This window comes from Carassius gibelio, chromosome A13 (assembly GCF_023724105.1).
Source record: "Carassius gibelio isolate Cgi1373 ecotype wild population from Czech Republic chromosome A13, carGib1.2-hapl.c, whole genome shotgun sequence".
Lineage (NCBI taxonomy): Eukaryota > Metazoa > Chordata > Actinopteri > Cypriniformes > Cyprinidae > Carassius > Carassius gibelio.
Genome location: NC_068383.1, coordinates 8,145,404 through 8,167,370, shown reverse-complemented (window position 1 = coordinate 8,167,370; position 21,967 = coordinate 8,145,404). Strand labels below are relative to the sequence as shown.

At 40.7% G+C, this 21,967-nt stretch overlaps 2 protein-coding genes across 3 annotated transcripts in view; one reads left to right on the top strand and one right to left on the bottom strand.

The window, feature by feature from the left end:
• LOC128026041 (sodium-dependent lysophosphatidylcholine symporter 1-A-like) overlaps positions 1–21,967 on the top strand; it is a 48,902-nt gene that overhangs the window by 18,774 nt on the left and 8,161 nt on the right. The gene's annotated exons all lie outside the window — the stretch shown is intronic.
• On the bottom strand, positions 3,112–8,108 carry LOC128026042 (putative SCAN domain-containing protein SCAND2P). Its single transcript, XM_052612753.1, has 2 exons — positions 6,640–8,108; positions 3,112–3,331 (listed from the first exon to the last, which is right to left on the bottom strand). Exons 1-2 carry the CDS (start codon positions 7,759–7,761, stop codon positions 3,329–3,331), a joined length of 1,125 nt encoding a protein of 374 aa, XP_052468713.1. The 5' UTR covers positions 7,762–8,108; the 3' UTR covers positions 3,112–3,328.

The window sequence follows — 21,967 nt, the reverse complement described above, 5'->3', positions numbered from 1 at the left end:
TTTGGGATGGTAATTAGGGATGTAAAGATTCACTCAGCTCACGATTCGATTCGATTCACTATTTTGATTTCACATTTTGATTCGATTCATGATTATTATTATTTTTTACAAAATGAGATTTAAGACAAATGTGTCTTTTTAATTGTTAGGACAAAATGCTGCACATTTCTTTGTGAAACTGAAATATAATACTATAATAATATTCTAATAGCCCTTGCATATTACTGTTTTTTAGTTTTGATTGCTTCTATTGTCCTTATTTGTAGGTCACTTTGGATAAAAGCGTCTGCTAAATGACAAAATGTAAATCTAATCTCAATGTAAATAGCAAAACTAAATTGAAATTTTAAAACTAACCCCAAATTAAATAAATAATAAATAAAAATCTGTATTCTTTCCATTTAAAATGAGTGGCAGCCACTGCATTTTAATCATTATCCAAACAAAGATGCTGCATACATGCAACATTAGCAGTTTTTAATCTAAATAAGTATTGTATCATTAGTATTGTATAATTTCGAAATTTGAAGCAAAAACAATGTTTTGACTTCAATTTTGTGAAACTATACATAAAAATATCTGAATGAAACAGTATATGAGACGCAGATTCACTCTCTGCCAGGTGGTGCTTAAAACATTTCATTGTTTTCTGCTGTAAATGAAGCAGAGGTGCATTTATGAACTTTACTATGCATTACCATCTAAACTTTTCTAAAGACATTCAGTTCCCCTCAGATTCCCCATTCATATAAACTCCTACTCATAAATGAATCACAATTTGTTTAGCATCTCAACCAATTTGAATCATCACACATTTGAATTGATTTTCAACCGGCTCACAGTTAATCGTTAAATCCCTAATGGGGATGATGGTGGAGTGTCTGAAGCATGAAGAGACTTTGCACGGCTCCAGTGATCTGTTGAAGGTCTCTGTGAAGATCAAGGCCAGCTGGTCAGTACGGGATTTCAAACAGGCTGGTGTAATACAATCTGGGCCTGGTGCTTTTTTCATTTTCTGCTACTGGAAGACCTGGCACACATCATCTACACTGATGAAGGTGTGGAGGAGAAGGGGGTTGCAGGAGGTGCATTAAATGGTTGTGTGGAGAGGTGTTCTGGGCGGGTGGGGGCTGTTTTTTTCAAACCTGCAGTAAAACTCATTCAGATCATCTGCAATTTGTTGATTATCCACAGTGCTGTGGGATGGTGTCTTGTAGTTGATGAGCTCTTTCAGACCTCTCCACACCAGGGGCGCCCCCAAGAGGTGCCCAGGGGTGGCCACAGCCACCACTGTATAAACTCTGGCCACCCCTGGGATGATTTGCAGTGGGTACTATTAATTTAAATTCACAATGTAAATTCAAAATAGTTTAAGAAGTGAAAAAAACGTCTTAAGCCAACAAAAAAGATTTGAAGATTGCTGGACCACAAAACAAGTCTTAAGTGTCGAAATTGAGATTTATGTGCCTCATAAATTTATGACTCATAAATGACTCATATATTTACGTAAGTTTCATGAATGAGGCCAAATGTGCTATCAGTGCATCAAGAGCACTCATACACTCAGTCTGTACTTCACACAGCACGTGTGAGGTCTTGTACTCTTCAGAGAAAAACACAGAATATGACAGATCTCGTGTTTAAAACGGAAACATGCTGGAATTAATAATTCACTGTAAATGCAAAGCAAGTTTCTGTTCTCTCTACAATCTCTAATGTAATAAGGCTGGTTTCCTTTATTAAAGGGTTAGAACTGCATTTATTTTGCGTTAATTGCGTCAAATTATTTTTACGCATTAAGTATTGTAAAATTAATCGCAAGCATTAATGATGACAGCTCTAATCTTAATAGAAAAATCAATTTATTATTTTCGGCATGCTCTGAGTGATATTGTATCAAATCATGAAAGAGTATTGTTGCCTGACTTTGATGCAGGCTGCAATATTAATAATTTTTATCTTTTTGTCCTGTACAAATGCACATTTGAAAGTAACTTGAGTTGACAATAGCAGTAGCTTAAATTATTAGGATGCAAATGTTAATTTATGTCCATTTTCAAAAACAGTAACATCTATAAAATAGTTGTCTATTTTTATATGGTGAATTTTAATTATTCTGACTGTTTGGGTTTTATTAAAACTAACCATTGGTTTTCCATAGTAAGAAACATTTACGTCATCATAACCACAGTTAAAACCACACATATATAGCTATATGGTTTCCAACTATTTGTATGAAAATCAATTGCATTTGTGTGGTGCTGCTGACACAAGAGCCGACATTCTGATGTAGAACCTGGATGCACTGCATCTTGTTTACAAGTAGAGGAATGCACATGCATATGTCGGGGTACTCTCATGAATGCGCTTTGAAGACTGGCACCAAAGAGAAGAAATTGTTGAATTAAAAATTTTATTTATGCTGTGTTTTACTGGCCTCCAAGGCATTCTAGGTGTATATAACTTTATTCTTCCAGACAAATCCAGTTTTATTCAATATTGTCTTTGATCTTTTAAGCTGTTTAATGCCATTCAGCTGGTGTTGCATGCATCAATCCAAAATAAGTTAAATAAAAAGCACCGGTCTTAAACTGCTCTGTAAAGGAAAAAAGTAAGGAAACTTTGCTTCCTTTGATCCTGTAAACAAACATTGGTTTTCACGAGACTCAAAGGCGCATGTACAGCACCAACCTCATACTTCATCATCCTGGAGCTGCTTCTGTGTAAACTGTTGGTGCAAGCTACATTAAAGTGATTATTGTATTTTGAATATGGATTTTTTTTTTTCTTAAAAAATGCATCAGTTCGCTGCAGGAGGCCTTTGTTCACCCCCCGGAGATGTGTGAGACAGTAATTATTATTTTTTTATGGATGGGTGCTTTTTATTTAACTTATTTTGGACTGATGCATGCAACACAGCTGAGTGGCATTAAACAGCTTGAAACATCAAAGACAATTTTTAATGTAACTCTGACTGGATTCATCTGAAAGAAGAAAGTCATCTACCACTAGGCTGCCTCTGGGGTGAGTTAAACACAGCCCAATTTTCATTTTTGGGTGAATGTAACAAGGTTCAACACAGTCTCAATAGGAAGGAAGAAGGCAGGGGTCGGCTTGTTGCTGGGACACCCGTTTATTCAGTAATACAAAATAAGAAAAACACGATGCCCTCTGGGCGTAGACAGCAAACGATTGCTTAAACACGGTCAATAACTTCAATAACTTTAAAGCACTGTTGTAGCTTCCCTAGTGCAGAACGAGGTCCCAGCGTGTCTCTCTCTCCTTCTCTCTGCGGTGACTCGGCTTATATCCGGTCTCTCCACGCCAATTACTGCAATCAAACACACGTGTTCGTTAATTGCATTTGACCTACTTACGCCTCGCTCTGCTCCCTCCGTCTCTCTCCCGTTGCGGATTCTGCTAAACCACGCCCCCCTCGCCACATACCCCCACCGCCCGACTCAGGCCGGGGAGCCGTCCGGCCTGCAGCCCCCCCCCCCTCCTGGAGAGGAAGTCAGCCACAGCCATCTGTACACCCGGCCTGTGGATCACCTGAAATTTAAACGGTTGTAAAGCTAGATACCACCGGGTGATCCGCGCGTTGGTATCTTTCATGCGGTGGAGCCACTGCAGAGGAGCGTGGTCCGAACAGAGGGTGAACTCCCGCCCCAGGAGGTAATAACGGAGGGTAAGAACAGCCCACCTGATCGCTAGACATTCTTTTTCTATGGTGCTGTACATCGTCTCTCTCTTAGAGAGCTTCCGACTGATGTACAGCACCGGCCGTTCTTCCCCCTCCACCTCCTGGGACAGGACTGCGCCCAACCCTCTGTTCGACGCGTCTGTCTGCAAGATAAAGGGGAGAGAAAAGTTAGGTGCATTCAGGAGCGGTCCGCCACACAGGGCAGCTTTTAACTGGGTGAAAGCCTGCTGGCACTGCTCCGTCCACTGGACTGTATCTGGTGCCTCCTTTTTAGTTAAATCAGTCAGCGGGCTAGCAGTATCCAAAAAATTAGGTACAAACCTTCTATAATACCCTGCCAGCCCCAGGAACTGTCTAACCTCCTTTTTGGTCTTAGGCCTTGGACAAGTTGCAACTGCTGCCGTCTTATCAATTTGGGGACGCACCTGTCCATGACCCAAGTGGAAACCCAGATATCTTACTTCCACCCGCCCAATTGCACACTTCCTCGGATTAGCCGTGAGCCCAGCCCTCCTCAGCGTCTTCAGGACCGCTCGCAAATGCTGCATATGTCGCTGCCAATCCCCACTGTAGATGATGATGTCATCCAGGTAGGCGGCGGCATATGCAGCATGCGGACGGAGAATTTTGTCCATGAGACGCTGAAACGTGGCTGGAGCCCCGAATAGCCCGAACGGAAGAGTGACAAATTGGTGTAACCCGAACGGCGTGGTGAAAGCTGTTTTTTCTTTGGTCATAGGAGACAAGGGGATCTGCCAATAACCTTTAGTTAAGTCCAGCGTCGAGTAAAAGCGAGCCGAGCCTAGCCGATCAAGCAATTCGTCCACCCGGGGCATTGGATATGTGTCAAATTTTGACACAGCATTCACCTTTCTATAATCCACACAGAACCGCACGGAGCCGTCTGTTTTAGGTACTAAGACGATCGGGCTCGCCCAGTCACTGTTGGATTCTTCTATTACTCCCATCTCTAGCATTGCCTCTAACTCCCCTTGAACCACCTTTTTTTTATGTTCAGGTAATCTATACGGCCGGCTGCGAACTACCACGCCCGGCTCGGTCTCAACATGGTGCTGAATGAGATCCGTTCGACCAGGCAGGGGCGAGAACACATCAGCAAAGGCTGCTTGAATGGACTTGATATCAGTGAGCTGCGATGGTGAGAGGTGGTCTCCTCCAGGGGCCAGAGCGAGAGATTGGGATTTTGAACTCGCTTCTGGACCGAGATCCTCCTCCCCACTCACTACCGTCGCCAGCAACACTGATTCCGCCTCAGACCATTTTTTTAATAGGTTGAGGTGGTATATTTGATGTGCCCCGCCCCTATCCGTTCGAGCTACCTCATAGTTAAGATCCCCAACCCGCCGTGTGACCTCAAAGGGTCCTTGCCACTTCGCGAGTAACTTTGAACTAGAGGTAGGGAGTAATACAAGCACTTTATCTCCCGGTGCAAATTGACGTAGCCTAGCCCCCCTGTTGTACAACCGACTCTGTTTGTCTTGAGCCTGCAACAAATTCTCCATGGATAGCCGCCCCAACGTGTGGAGTTTTGTTCTCAGGTCCATGACATATTGAATTTCGTTTTTACTAGCAGAAGGTCCGTCCTCCCAAGTTTCTTTAAGGACGTCAAGGACCCCGCGGGGCTGGCGCCCATAAAGAAGCTCGAAGGGGGAAAACCCCGTGGAGGCTTGCGGGACCTCCCGTACAGCGAACAAGAGGGGTTCTAGCCACCTATCCCAATTTTTGGCGTCTTCCTGAACGAACTTACGAATCATGGATTTTAATGTGCGATTAAATCGCTCGACCAGCCCGTCTGTTTGTGGGTGATAGACGCTTGTTCGAATCGATCTAATGCCCAATAATTCATAAAGCTCGCGAATAGTACGTGACATAAACGCCGTGCCCTGATCGGTGAGGATCTCCTTTGGGATCCCCACCCGGGAGATTAATTGAAACAGTGCACTCGCCACACTCTTCGCGGAAATAGAGCGGAGAGGCACTGCCTCAGGATATCGCGTTGCATAGTCCACCAGAACTAATGCAAAGCGGTGTCCTCGTGCTGACCGCTCTAATGGCCCGATGAGGTCCATGCCAATTCGTTCGAAGGGGACCTGCATTAATGGAAGGGGGCACAATGGTGCTTTTGGGGTGGCCGGTGGATTCACCAGCTGACATTCACGACAAGCCGCGCACCATCTGCGCACATTCTCGTGAATGCCCGGCCAGAAGAAGCGGGCCATGAGACGGTTTAGTGTAGCCGCTTGCCCTAAATGCCTGGCCATTGGATTACAATGAGCCGCCTGGAAAAGCATTTCCCGGCGGCTTTTAGGTATCAACAACTGGGTTGTATCTTGCTTTGTCTGGGCGTCTTGGGTCACCCGATACAACCTATCTTTTAAAATTGAAAAGTAAGGATAAGAGAGCGGTTGGTCAGGGAGGAGAAGCTGTCCGTCGATCGAGCGAACCTGGTCAAAAGCATTTTTTAGCGTCTCATCGCGGGACTGTTCCAGGGGAAAATCATCGTGCTCCGGGAGGATGTTCCACTCGGGAGCACTCGGTTCCCCTGCAACAGGTTCCGGTGGTTCCGGTTCAGCCTCTCCCACCTGCGCAACCGCTACTCCATCCCTCCCTTGTTTCCCCCAAGAGCCATCCGAACATAAATACCCCAATAATTCATTAAACGCGGGCCAATTCGTACCCAAAATTATCGGATGCCTGAGGTGCGGATTAACGGCCACCTCTACTCTATGTTTTCCTCCCCTAAATTTAATATCCACAGGCAAAATAGGGTAATTCACCACTTCCCCGTGTACACACCGAACCCTAACCATGCGGCTATTATCCAATGCCTTCGGATGAATCAGGCTTTGATGGATGGAGGATTGGTTACATCCCGAATCCACCAAAGCCTGATATGTACCCCCCCTGATACTCACTGGTATTTGGTATAAGCCAGCCTGATCGAGGGCAGCCTTTGGCGCGTCGGGGACCCGGATCAACGTCCCCACTTCCATCACCGGACACCTATCGATAAAATGCCCTGGGTCCCCGCAACGCCAACAGGCCGGCCCAGACTTTACCGCCACCCTGGCGGCAGGAAGTAGGTCAAGCGATTGGCGAGGAGAGAGCGGAGAGGCCGGGGCCTGGGGAACGGATCCCATGGGCGAGGTCCCACCCCTGGGAGGAGCCCTGGGACCTGCTGGTGACTCAGCCCTGTAATTCGTCCTCCACCTCGGGGCTAGCTTCGACGGAAGCCCCCCACGGGACCTGGGGAGAGGGACAGATTTAGGGAGAGAGAGGGGAGGGGAGGAGAGAGAAGGAGAGAGAGAAGCAGATGGTAAGGGGTCGCCGACCCCTGGACACGCCACCATTTGGTCTTCCGCCAGCTGGATGGCCTGGTTCAGCAACGTCGGGCGGTGGCACTGGACCCACTGCGCTGTCTTCCTTGGCAGCTTGGCCACGAACTGCTCCAGTACCACACGATCGATCACGTCCTCGACGTCGCTACTGTCGGCCATCAACCACTTGCGGCAGGAATCCCGGAGCTGCTGTGCCATCACGAAGGGCCGGCCAGACTCTTCCAGGGTTAGAGTCCTGAACCTCTGGCGATGTTGCTCCGGAGTCCGACCGACCCGCTGGAGGATGGCACGCTTGAGGTCCTGGTAGGCCAGGAGGTTTTGGACTGGCAGTTGGTGAGCGGCCACCTGCGCTTCCCCGGACAGCAGGGGAATGAGCCGCAGGGGCCAGTCCGCAGGGGGCCACCCTCGAGCCTCTGCCGATTTTTCAAACAGGTCCAGGAAGGCCTCCGGGTCATCCTGAGGCCCCATCTTGTTGAGCGGCAGAGGAGATGTCTGGTCTTTAAACGAAGGGGTGGCCCGGGCCTCCCGGTCTACCCAGCTCCGGAATAGCTCGCGGTCTTCATGCTGGGCCCGGAGGAGCGCCTCAAAGCGTTTGTCCTGCTCCTCCTTGATCGCCAGCATGTGTTGATGTTGTTCCTGATGAAGACCGGCGAGCGACTGGATGATGTCCGCAAATGGCGTACCTGACGGAGATTGCATGGCGGCGATGCTCTTCTTCCTTCCCGGGTTTCGGCACCACTGTAACAAGGTTCAACACAGTCTCAATAGGAAGGAAGAAGGCAGGGGTCGGCTTGTTGCTGGGACACTCGTTTATTCAGTAATACAAAATAAGAAAAACACGATGCCCTCTGGGCGTAGACAGCAAACGATTGCTTAAACACGGTCAATAACTTCAATAACTTTAAAGCACTGTTGTAGCTTCCCTAGTGCAGAACGAGGTCCCAGCGTGTCTCTCTCTCCTTCTCTCTGCGGTGACTCGGCTTATATCCGGTCTCTCCACGCCAATTACTGCAATCAAACACACGTGTTCGTTAATTGCATTTGACCTACTTATGCCTCGCTCTGCTCCCTCCGTCTCTCTCCCGTTGCGGATTCCGCTAAACCACGCCCCCCTCGCCACAGTGAACTAACAATTTAAGTAGTTATTTTATATTTTCTTGCACACCAAAACTATTGTTGTAGCTTCATAAAAATAAAGGCTGAACCATATATTTTAACAATGTCTTCTCTATCTTTCTGGGCCTTGAATGTGGTAGTTGTGTTTTGGTTTTCATCAAAAACATCTTAATTTTTATTCCAAAGACTAACTGTCTTAAGGGTTTGGAACGACATTAGGGTGAGTAATTTATGACAGAATTAACATTTTTGGGTGAACTATCCCTTTAAAGGAATTTGCTTCTGATAGTCATTTGTTTACAACTCATACTACACATATTGAGATGTATTTATGAAACCCATTACATTTCCAAAAATATCTTTATACAATTGGAACACACAGCAGGAAAAATTACTGCATCCCAAAATGCAGTGTGGCCAACACTAATTCTGCAGAAAAGAAAGATCAGCTTATTGTAAGAGGTTTTTCTATCCCGGTGTAAACACTGCTGTCAGTCTGATCCATTGATTTCAAAGCGTCTCCTATTGATCATCATTGTGTAGCATTTGGACCAATCAGACACATAACTATTAGTTATATTTAACAAATAATATATAACGCCCCCTCATCTAACCAAAGGGTCTATGGACCCTTCTCCCGAAATGCAACAATCACCTCAAAAAAAAAAGACAGAACAGGCACACTATTTGATAGCTGCTCCCAGGAATGTGGCAAAGCAATTCTTAAAGTAATCTCAAAAACAGACACATAATGCCCAAAGTGACTCTTCTCTAATAAGTTCATAAGAAAACCTCTCTTTAAATGAATATCCTTCAGGTCAATGTGTGTATTATTATTGCTGCTTTTGTATATTGTCTGTTGAATTTAACTGTTTTAGGAATGCTTATGATAGAAGCACTCGTTTATGTAATCTTACCTATATGTAGTCTTACCATGTTTTTTATCTATGAATTCATCTTCTGATGATCTTAACGAGAGTGTATATTGTATGTTTGTACACTGTAAAAAATGTACCGTAAAATTTACAGTAACTTACTGGCAACAATTAGCCAGTAAGTTACTGTGAATACGTTTTACAGTAAGGGTACTGTAATTCTATTTACAGTATTTTATGTATACACTGTGAAATCAAAAACAATTAAATACTGTGATTTTAGTTGTATTTACAGTAACTTACTGGCTAATTGTTGCCAGTAAGTTACTGTAAATATGTTTTACAGTAAGGGTACTGTACTTCCATTTACAGTATTTTATGTATACACTGTGAAATCAAAAACAATTAAATACTGTGATTTTAGTTGTATTTACAGTAACTTACTGGCTAATTGTTGCCAGTAAGTTACTGTGAATACGTTTTACAGTAAGGGTACTGTACTTCCATTTACAGTAGTTTGTGTATTCACTGTAAAATACAAAAAAAACAATGAAACACTGATTTTAGTTGTATTTACATACAAAAAAACAGGTAAGCACTGTTTTTATGTATTGTATGCAATACAGTACTATAAGCAGTAGATAACAGTTAATCACTGTAAATTCAGTTTCCCACTGTACAATTTAAATACTGTATCACTGTGATTTAATATTAGCCATCATTAAAAGAATCACCCATATTCTAAAACCCTGCAATCAACTGCAGACAATAAGAAAATTGTTAACAGTTGTTTATTTAAAAACATTTGGTGAACAGGAATGACAAAACAGGTACAACATAAAGGGATAATTGACATTGGACAACATGCCATTATGCCATCCAAAGTTAACGAACATTCTGTGTTTGTAATTTTTAATGGCGTGAAGTCTATTATCTGCGTATTCTACTGTTGCTAAATTTAATTACTGACTTAAGAAAATTTTACAAAACGAGGCTATTTCATTACAAGTTTTGTAAAGTTACAGAGCAAACTGTTACTAGTTCATTCACTAGTTCCACATGACTGGTTGCTATGGCAGAACAATAACGCAAATTGATACAACATGGTCAAAAAATTTAACTACTTTGAAGCTGTGCAAATAACTGATTATTACCACATTCTAAAGAGTAATAAATAACACTATGGCAATACTGAAATAAAATAAAATATTGAACATTAAAAAAAATTAAATATTTAACATTTGCATCAACATTTAAAACAGAAAGGAAAATAAACTTCCCCTGCCACTATGGCCTCTTGCATGCCCTGACCTTGGAGACCTAGAATCCTAGTTGGAGCCCTGAAATTAAAGAAGAAAACACATTAGATCAGCTGAATGGTTTCGAAAATGGTAAAACTCAACTGTTTAACTCTGGGGGAGTTGTAAAATGAGCCTATTTCCAAAAAAAGTAGAGTGCTCTTTTAACAAATACAACTTTTTATTTTAATAATGTAGGCTACTAGTAAATAGTGAAATGAACATTTAGAAAGATTTATAAATGCTGTAGAAGTGCAGTTTATTATTAGTTAATGTTAACTAATGTAGTTAACAAGTTTAATAAATGGAACCATATTGTAAAGTGTTACCAATTTGTTATACACCGATTCAGACGACTTGCAAGTTCAGTGTTGGACAGTTGTTTTAACCATTCATTAAATGTAATCGGTTCAAAAGAGTCATTAGTTCGAGAATCAGACGTGTCAGTAGCGGACTATGGCACGCGTTTTATCCCGGGAGTTTAGGACATTGCACAAGATTTTTGTCAACATTTCATCACTGGATAGTTTTTTGTTTGTTTATTGAAAGTGTTTTTATTTCAGCTGATGCGGAACAATTTTCAGAGTACATAAGGCAACGTTTTATTTAGCACAATTCACACCCAGCGGTAATTCAGGGGAAACAAAATCTCTGAATGCTCGACATGAACTTCGGTCTTCCGATCTTTTACCATCATGTCAATTCTCAATTGATTTTGATTAATATTTAGATTTACATTTATGCATTTAGCAGACGCTTTTATCCAAAGCGACTTGCAGTGCATTCAGGCTAACATTTATTTCCTAACATGTGTTCCCCTGGGAATTGAACCCATAACCTTTTGCACTGCTAATGCAATGCTCTACAACACTGAGCCACAGGAACATGCCTGAGGGAGCGAGAGAGAGCAAGACAGTTTGACGACTGTGAGAGTGCGTGCGCGGCCAGGGCTCTCTGCTCGTTCTATCAGTAACATGCGCCCTGTCACAAGTGCAGCAGTCATCTACATCACACCATTCAAATGGCTTTGGCGGGACAAAAATTCGTTTTGGCGGCTGAGAGAAATGGAGGGTGAGTTAATCATTTTCTTTCAACACTATTTTTTTTTTTTTTTTAATGAATAATGAAACGCAATGTGGCAGGCAGCCGTTGTTGATTCTGTGGCACACCACCACGAATTAGTCTATAAGTGGGAAACACTGATTTTCAAGTTTTATGGCTTTATGTTAATAGGGCTGGGCAAAAAATTTTGATTATCGATTAATCGTTTTTTAAAATGTGGTCGATTCAAAATCGATTATTAGGGACCACGAATCGATTTTTTTCCATATTCAGGGCTCTAATTTCGGCGTGGTATTATGCGCATCATTTTAATCATTCCCGTTGGTCTCCCACTTATAATGCGGTAAATTCCTGCAAACACTGCTTCACTTTAGCCTGTAGGTTGAGTATATTAATCCACACAGATTCTAAAAAAAAATATCACAGAAATTCAGGCCCTGATATTTATCTATCACCCAAAAGCCGGTATTAGTTTTCCTACACTGTTCATAGGCTTGCAGCCTCCATGTTACAGCTAATGCTGTGAGATTTTATGTATGTAAATGATGTTAGATCAAGGCAAGTGACTGTTCTGACTTGCATAAAAATCCTCTCTATTCATTTGAAATATAGAGTTGGGTTCTGTTTTAATGTACCCAAGTGTACCTAAAGTAAAAAGAGTTTAATATACAGGTTTGTGGCTCTTAATTTCTTATTATTAATTTAAAATCAAGAATCGAAAGCTTGCGAATCGAAATCGAATTGAACATCTGAATCATTAAGGTTTTAATGGTATTACTACTCTTACCGATACGGCTTCGATCGATCGATCCGATACTTTAACGGTATTCTTGTCGGTACTCTTTGATATATATATATATATATATATATATATATATATATATATACATATATATAACAAAAGATAAACAATTAACAAAGATACACATTATATAGGCCTACACAGTGCTTTAATTTCAGGAAGGTCTACTACTGTTCAGGTATGGTCTAAACAGAATTCTAGTAAAGCAATCAAATGTAAAATAACGCTGCATAGTTTATCATAGATAGATTAATGCTTATTAAAGCTGAAGTTATTCATTTAAGCCTTTTTTTTGTTTAATTCACAGTAATGGTGCAATCGTCAGCATGTTTATTAGACACTGACCCTTTAAGACCGAGTGCAGATCTAATAGGTGACTGATGCGCTATATTTTCTGACAACTATTTCCATACCTATGTCCATTTTAGACATATTTTTGTGTACATTTGCTAGTTTAGACGTGCACATGAAACTGAAAGTATAATTTGCTCATCTCGTTGCGTGCGCCGCCTTGGGAACAGCATCTCATGAGCATATTTTTGTGCTATTAATAGCTCTTTTTATTATTAAAAGCGTCCCGCAATTTAGCAACAGTAGCTAGACTGCATTTTACAACAATCACTGAATGCTGAATCTGATTCTGTCGTTACGTTTAAGTTGTAGGGAAAAATGAGAGCGTAGCCTACTGCTGCAAAGGGAATTAAGTTGCGCTATACAGAATGCAGCTATAGTTTTTAATCGTTTTACCTCAAATATATTATTATTATTATAATCTTTGGAAGCCAAAATCTAAAATAAAATCAGAGTAATCAAAAATCTGAAGTGTAACCAGGCTATGTTTGAATGTTTAGTTCTGTCCTCCAACGTCACTCATTAGGGCTGTCATGTGCGCACTGTGGAGATCTCTCTCTCTCGGACTGCGAATAGCAAAAATGCATCACAGACAAACGGTTTAATATTATGGTATATAGAAAAGGTTGGCGAAATAAAACGTCTTTATAGCAATAATAACATTACGTGTATTTTTCCAAGTACCGACAGCAGAACCGATAACGTCCGAGCTTATCGATACAGCGGTCTTTCAAAATTCAGCCCCGGGGCCCGTTTAATACCAGCTTTCGGTACCCACCCCTACCCAGCCCTATATGTTAATGGAATATTTTATGAATGAAGGCGCGTATCACTGATATTAGTAATATAGCTACTGATGTCTCGATGAAAATGTTTAAGAATCAGTATCAGTTTTGCAAAAATGAGAATCAATTAAAATAAAATAAAAATCCATATTTTTTTACCCAGCCCTAATAAATAAGGTAACAGTTTATGTTTTACTTACATATATGATTTAGTCAATCAAGAGCAATCAACAAGTCTCTCTCTCTCGTCAGTTAACGTTGATAAGCTACATTGTCTTGTTTGACTTTCTTTGCCATTTACATCTGACTGAACTACAAACTTTCCAATGACGTTTGGATAAATGGATGCGCTCGACTAGCTCACGCGTCTGTCCCGCTGCACGCTCAAGCCACAGCACGTTTTTCTCTTATCAGCTGGCGCACCAAAGCAATGTGTGTTACTATATTTCTTTTAATATTTCACTAGTAAGATAGATTTACTTCATATACTGCCTTTTTTATCCCCATTATACCCTCTGTTGTCAGTGTTTCTTTTTCTAAACACAAACACTATTTACACGCCTGGTATCGGTTGTTGGTATCGGAGTAAAAAAAAATCATTTTTACGAGTACGAGAACATTGAGCTTAGTATCGGCCCGATATCGATACCAGTATTGGTGCATTCCTAATAATTATTATTATTATTATCAAATTATGATTAATTATATTAAACCCACAGATACCTATATTATTAATTGTATTATAATTATTATTAAAGCTATTATCAGAACCTCACCTGTATCTAGTCAGTTAGCAAATAGAACTCCGTGAAGTCCCTGATGAAGGAGATGACATGGGGGTTCATGTATGAAGTCTTCCGCTTCACCACTCTCCCAGTCGTCTTGCTCATCTGCTCCTTGGCAGTGCACTTGTTGGAGTCAGGATTAATCCTGACTAAAAACCTATGAACATGAGTATAGGAATTAGGCGATGGGACAATATGCGCACATTAATGAATAACTGTAAGTGCAGTGAGCAATGTAGAATCATACATAAAGGCCAGCTGACAGAGGCATTTCACATCTCAACAGGAGTTAGTCAAGGCTGTCTACTTTCTTGATTACCATTCCTCTTCGAAGGTTGACTACATCATGCGGCCGACTAGGTCATGCGGCAAGCCACTGACAACAGGCGCAATGGGATCCAATGGACCCCATTTACACAACTGGATGACCTAGACTTTGCAGATTATATCACATCACTGTCCCAAAAACACCAACAAATGTAAGAGAAACTGAGAGGGGTAGAACAGAAGTCAGCTGAGACAGGTCTCCATATTAGCACAACGACCAAAGTGCAAACAGAAAGACACTGGCCAGCTTGATGGTTAACCACAAGAATGGGCAAGGCAAGAGCTGCATTTGACACTCAAGACCAAACTACGGCTATTCGACTCAAGCATTAACACCATACTCCTTTAAAGATCTGAGACGTGGAAAACAACAAAGAACCTCCTGAACAAGCTACAATTCTTCAACCAGAAGATATATTCTCAACATCAGATGGCCTGAAAAAAAATGAAGAATTAGGAGCTTAATTATTCCCAAAAGGTTTTATGTAAAAAATATAGTGTGTACATGCCCAACAGTCCTCCTAAAGCATTCAAGTTGTTAGGAGGCTTCAACCTACACTATTTAGATACTCAGATACTTTACATAATAGGGCTGGGCCATAAAACATTAACAATATGTATCGCGATAGACATGTAATCAATATCAATAAAAAATGCGCTCGATAAAACGTTCGATTTTGTTTTTTTCTTTGCATGAACAAAGGCACTCACTCTCTGGTAACCTAGCAACATAGGGAGTAACACACTACCAGCCAATCATGTAACAGTTTAGTTGCACCATATCGTTGTCTCGTGTTGGATTCTTCAATAACAGAACCGGCGTGGAGTGATAAGTGGAAAGCCTTGTTTGATCGGTGAGTGATGTAGATAAGATGACTGACTGCTGCGCCAATTCTGACAGGCAAGCGCATGTTACTGAGAGAACGAGCAGAGAGAGAAAGAGAGCCCCTCCTCCGGCATCGCGCGCACACTCTCACAGTCTTCAAACTGTCTTGCTATTTCTCCCTTCGCGCATATCAATTAAAATTGATATTACCATCAAAATCAATTGAGAACTGACACAATGATAGGTCGGAAGACCGAAGTTTCACGTGAAGCATTCGGAGATTTTTTTCCCTGAATTATCGCTGGGTGTGAATTGTACTAAAATAACGTTGCCTCATCTTCTCTGAAAAGCATTCAGCACATTCAGCTGACATAAACCACACTTTAAATAAACGACAAACACTATCCAGTGATGAAATGTGTTCTGTGTTAACACAAATCTTGTGCGATGTCCTAACTACTGGAATAATCACACGTGCTGTCACTGCGTCATGATAGGTGCGCATTATATTTTCCTGCTTTTTTGTCCTTTGCCAATCACACCTATGAATCAGGGGAAGGTAAAAGGATTAGTTCAACCCAAAATGAAAATTTCCTAATCATTTACTCACCCCAATGCCATCCAAGATATCCACGTCTTTCTTTCTTCAATAGAAAATAAGTTTTTTGAGGAAAACATTTCAGGATTTTTTTTTTCATATAATGGACTTCAATGGCAAATAACTCAGTTGGTTGCTATTGTTTCCTCAAAAAACTTAATTTCTTTTCCACTGAAGAAAGAAAGAAATTTTCATTTTGAGGTGAACTATTCCTTTAACTTTAAAATAATTTTTTTTAAATGTAATATATTTTTCTCCTGTTCCTTATTTTAAATAGGTCATAAAAATATCAATAATTATCGATATCGACCAATATGAAACACTTATATTGTGATACAGTTTTCAGCCATATCGCCCAGCCCAATTCCATAACATTTTAAATAGGGGTGTCAAAATTTATCGTTTCTACGATGCAGATGAGGACGATACGGTATCGGCTCAGTAATAGACCATAATCGATTATAATGTACTGACACTTTTCTGACGTCATTTGTCGCGGTAGCATACAATGGCAGAGGGAGGCGAGACGCGAGTGCGAGTAATTAAAGATGCTCCAACTACTTTTAAAGCCTACATCTGGGCACATTTCAGCTTTTATGAACAACCTGGTAAGCACATCCTGCAGAAGACGCACTGTGTGCGCTCATGCCACGCACAAATAGAATATGCAGGAGGTAATACCACTAACTTGATAAACCACGTTAGCCGTTTTCACCCCGAGCTGTTAACGCCTGGCAGAGTCTGACCCGATGTTCAAATTACTATTATTCTGTGTTGTTATGCGTGATTATAAATGGATGATCGTAACCTTCAACAGCGGACTCAGCGACGGTTGATGCGTGCATCTTTAATGGTAACATAATACACCGATTAATAAACGCTGCTTTTAAATGAATATTTCTTTAAAACAATTTATATGACAGATTTTTCTTTTCTTAATGGCATAAACAAGCTTTACTCCCAACTGGAATGTCACTGTTTGAACAGGCCAGCACACACACGTGCGCACACATCACTTTTGAAGAAAAATGTCAAATTGAGAATGCGGTGCATCGCGATGCATTGTGATATCGAATTGAACTGAATCGATGACAATCGATGACATGATAATCGTAATCGAACCGAACCGTGAGACCAGTGTCAGTTCACAGCCCTAATTTTAAAGGGAGAAGATGATTTTGAACAGCTTTTCAATTGTCAATTTGCTTTTACACTGCAATCAAACTATTAAACTATTGTTCAAACTACCTCTGAACAAACTCCAGTGTTGTGCTGGCTTCCACCTGATACTCTAGGTTGAATACATAGTAACAGGCGAAGAGAGCGGCCAAGGCAGTGGTGAAGTCTGCCATGTGAGCACCAGGTGGGATTACGACCTTCCCCTCGATCGACAGCATCCATTTTTTTGCAGTCAGTATTGTCTCTCCTTAGTAAAGACAAGAGTCATCACAAAAATTATATTTCATAGCAATACATTCTATAAAAGATTTTCTCCACATAAATTATTGTAAAAACAGGGCAGGGAGCATACATATCTTCGAAGCAGTGCATTAAAGGGTTAGTTCAGCCAAAAATGAAAATTATGTCATTAATGACTCACCCTCATGTCGTTCCAAACCCATAAGACCTCCTTTTATCTTCGGAACACAGTTTAAGATATTTTAGATTTAGTCCGAGAGCTCTCAGTCCCTCCATTGACGCTGTGTGTCTACTGTCCATGTCCAGAAAGGTAATAAAAACATCATCAAAGTAGTCCATGTGACATCAGAGGGTCCGTTAGAATTTATTGAAACATCGAAAATACATTCTGCTCCAAAAATAAAAAAAATTACGACTTTATTCAGGATTGTCTTCTCTTCCGTGTCTGTTGTGAACGCGACGGTTGACGTACGACGCTGCTGACGTGTTTTCTGGTGCAACCAATAACAAAGAAAACACGTCAGCAGCATTGTATGTCAGGGGCGTCACTGCAGTGTTGTGAATGCGCTCACAACAGACCCGGAAGAGAAGAAAATGCTGAATAAAGTCGTAATTTTTGGAGCAAAATGTATATTCGATGCTTCAACAAATTCTAACTTACCCTCTGATGTCACATGGACTACTTTGATGTGTTTTTATTACCTTTCTGGACATGGACAGTATACCGTACACACAGCTTCAATGGAGGGTCAGAAAGCTCTCGGACTAAACCTAAAATATCTTAAACTGTGCTCCGAAGAGATCTTACGGGTTTGGAACGACATGAGGGTGAGTCATTAATGACATAATTTTTATTTCTGGCTGAACTAACCCTTTAAAGGATTAGTTCACCTCAAAATGAAAATTTCCTAATAATTTACTCACCCCAATGCCATCCAAGATATCCATGTCTTTCTTTCCTCAGTGGAAGAGAAATTAAGTCTGAGGAAAACATTTCTGGATTTTTCTTCAAATAATGGACTTCAATTGTAACCAACGTTTTGAAGTCTAAATCAATGCAGTTTCAAAGATCTTTGAAGTGCTTCAACGGGCTGTGCAGGATCCCAGCTGAGGATTAGGGTCTTATCTAGCGAAATGATTGGTCATTTTCTAAAAAAATATAATAATAATTTATATACTTTTTAACTACAATTGTTAGGATTGAGCTGGGAACTACATCAAGTCGAAAGGTTGGGCTCGATATCGCCGGTGGAAATACGCAAAGATGGCCGGTGAAATGGAGCGCGACCTTTCGATGTGAAGATTTAGTTCCCAACTCAATCCTAACAATTGAACTGCATTGATTTGGACTTCAAAACGTTGGTTACAATTGAAGTCCATTATTCAAAGAAAAATCCAGAAATGTTTTCCTCAGACTTAATTTCTCTTCCACTGAGGAAAGAAAGACATGGATATCTTGGATGGCATTGGGGTGAGAGTAAATTATTAGGAAATTTTCATTTTGAGGTGAACTAATCCTTTAAGCAGCAATAACTGGTTTGGTGATAGAAAAACAATGAGTGATACAGGCATAGCAAGCAATCTGAAATAGCAATCACGACATTATAGGTGGCTACTAAAGATGCGAGATTACTCCACATAACTTAAGTTTTGGAGTGACTGTGCTGTTACTGACTGGTGCAGAAGCAGAGAATGACACAACACACATTCACTAGTGTTTTCCAGAAACTTTGCTTTGCTTGTGCCCTATACATTCAAAGGATTCGTTAACATTGAATGTGAAACTTACCGAGCATGATGATCCTTGGAGTGACTGGGAGAGACAGCTGGGCCTCTGCGTCTGCGGGAGTGGTAGTCTCCTATGCCAGCAAAGATAAGTGTTACTTGAAACAAGGTAGGCTGTATATTATCTCTAGGATAGAAAAAGCTTTTTGAAATTTGTTGATAAGGAAGCAATGAGCAATGGTCCTTTTTTTTGCTCTGAAGGTTTGTGAAAGGTTTACACAAAAAATTAACTAAGTACCACAATATCTTTATCAATTACAACACTACATCAATTTTCTCTTAATTAAAATATTAATTAAAATATCGTGCTCACAGTGGACAACAGTGACTTTACCCAGCATTTACCCAGGAATTGAGATAGAAGCTTGCACCAAGTGGGTTATATTGTGAGGTGAGGTCTATCAAGGAAAAAGTGCTCAACCACCAATAACATAAACCTGACACAAACCTGTATTTACTTGAAAAACTGGAGGTTCGTCAACCTGCATTAACAATTCTCACTCTAATCAGGGAAATGAGATACAATTGTGTACAGGTAAATGTGACAGTTAATTGTTGAAAACTCCAAATAAAAGATTTAAATAATTAAGGAACTTACATCAGCAATGAGAAAAATTGACTCCTCTTGCTCTTTGAAGTGTGCCAACATCACAAGCATCGCTGCTAGGCCATCAGATCCTTCTCGGTCCTTCTTTATGGCTTCCTTCAGAACAGCTCTTACTTCTTTCCTCCACTTTGTAATCTGACTACTGAAGAAATCCAGGAGTCTTTTACCCTTTTTGTCCATATCTTCATTCAGTCTTGTGTATAGTTCAACATTGGTGAGAGTGGTGAAGTGTGACAATAAAAACTTCTGTGAAAAGAGAAATGGCCACTCTTTACCCACATTCAGAATGCTTGGGGAAGGCTTTGCGTTGATGTATTCCCGCTGTTTGGCATAAGTGATTGCCATTAGGTCTTCTACCCTTCCTCTCTCAGCACCCTTTAGTCCCTCTCGGCTGAATATATCAATCATCTCAAGCTTCTTTTCCTCTAATGATGCTGATGTTTCCCCATCTGGATAGTCCGCTGGCTGCCAACGAACACACCCATAACTGTCGATTCTTGCACATGTAGCTACTGCTGGCTGGTCATCATCACCATCCTCATCATCTCTCTGGGTGCGTTTGTGCTTCCTCAGACGGGAAAGAGAGTTGCCTCGATTCAAATATTCTACTCTGGTTTTGAGCTGATTTATAATGCTGAAATACCCACATCCAATTAGCTCCCCCTCTTCATTTTTGTCTAAAAAGCTATTTGGATATTTTTGAGTTATAGCTTTAGCCACTACCACACACTCTCTGCGAGTAGGGTTCAAGGAACGCTCTCTCATCGCATCAACAGTGACTTTTATCAAGTGTCTGCGGTCATCCGGAGCTGGCCTCTCACCAGCATCTACTGCTCTTCTAAGAGTCAGCCTCACTTTGTTCCATGGCACCTCAAAACTGTTCACCCATGCAGAGATGGGACTTATAGATGATATGGGGCATGTGCTGGAATAGGCAACTGACAGTGGCTCAGACGATGAAGGGCTCAGCTGGGGATTTGAAGGACCTGCATTACACACTGTGAAAGCACAGAATAGTCAGGTGAAAATAAGGTTTGACCCTAAAAAAAAATCTAACAAAAGGTTTCTTAGTGGTTTACAATAGTATCAGATGTACTTAAACTAAAACTTAAAAAATAAAATAAAATCAAAATGGTGGCCGTCAAGTCCTTATAGGTAGGTCAATATAGGGTTAAACCAACAAAATTTATATAAAATGTTTTTTTGTTTTGTTTTTTTGGATTCTGGTACAGTTCAAATAAACAAACTATAAAAAATACTAAATAACAGACTAAAATGTATTTAAATCTGATCTTGGGAAAAGGGTCATTTCAAAAATGGTTGTCATGGCTTCATCTCAATTACTAATCAGCCTAGATGGGTGATTTGAGGTCAACTGATGGCAAACAAGAAAATTATTTTACATGTTAACATTGAAATATTTTTGATGATGTGCTTTTTTTCAGCCGCATTGCAGGTGTATATTAAAATCAATGTGTTTAAAAAAAGAGCAAATGCAATGCATGACTATGTGATCTGCATGGATGGGGGAATATGGGCAATATCTTAAATGCTGTTTTCAATTGCAATGCGACCACTATCCTTCTGTACTGTATTGCACTGTTCTTACATACTTGGGCCTATAATCAAGTGATTAGGCTCTTTGGAAAGCTGTGGGTCTGTAGTTTTGCATGGAATAACTGTATCTAGTGCAGAGACAGCATTGCAGAGGCAAGAATATAGTTTTTATTTTTCCCGTATATACCATCTTTTATTTTTTTTTTAAAGCAAATTTGGCTTTATATACTGCCATTAGCAAACAGCAAACTGCACATCCAGAAGGGCATTTATTGCCGTGGGGGATTTCAATAATTCTAACCTCAATCTGTACTCCTCAAGTTCTATCAACATGTCACCTGCCTGACCAAAGGGGACAGAATCTTGGACCAGGTATACACTAACATCCACATATAACCACTTTTTTTTTTTTTTACAAAATTATGATTGAATGATTGCGGATTTATTTAGTTATTAATTGTAGCGGATCAACTAATATATGTTAATTAAAAGAACTAATCTCACCTTTCAAGGAATGAATAATTTTTCTGCACTGAATGGGTGTGAGCAGATGTTTGATGTCATCTTCTTGAATAAACTGCAGATCATCTGGTCCTTCAACACCTACTTTCACCAACTCATTGACTAAAGTTTCAAGCTTTGCTTCATCTAGCTGTGGTAGCACGGCCTGTATTGCCTTCTCAATGGAGTCCATTAAGTTACTCATTCTTCT

Coding starts and splice junctions, on each gene's coding strand:
- LOC128026042 (XM_052612753.1), bottom strand. CDS start 7,761: ATGCAATCTCCGTCAGGTACGCCATTTGCGGACATCATCCAGTCGCTC.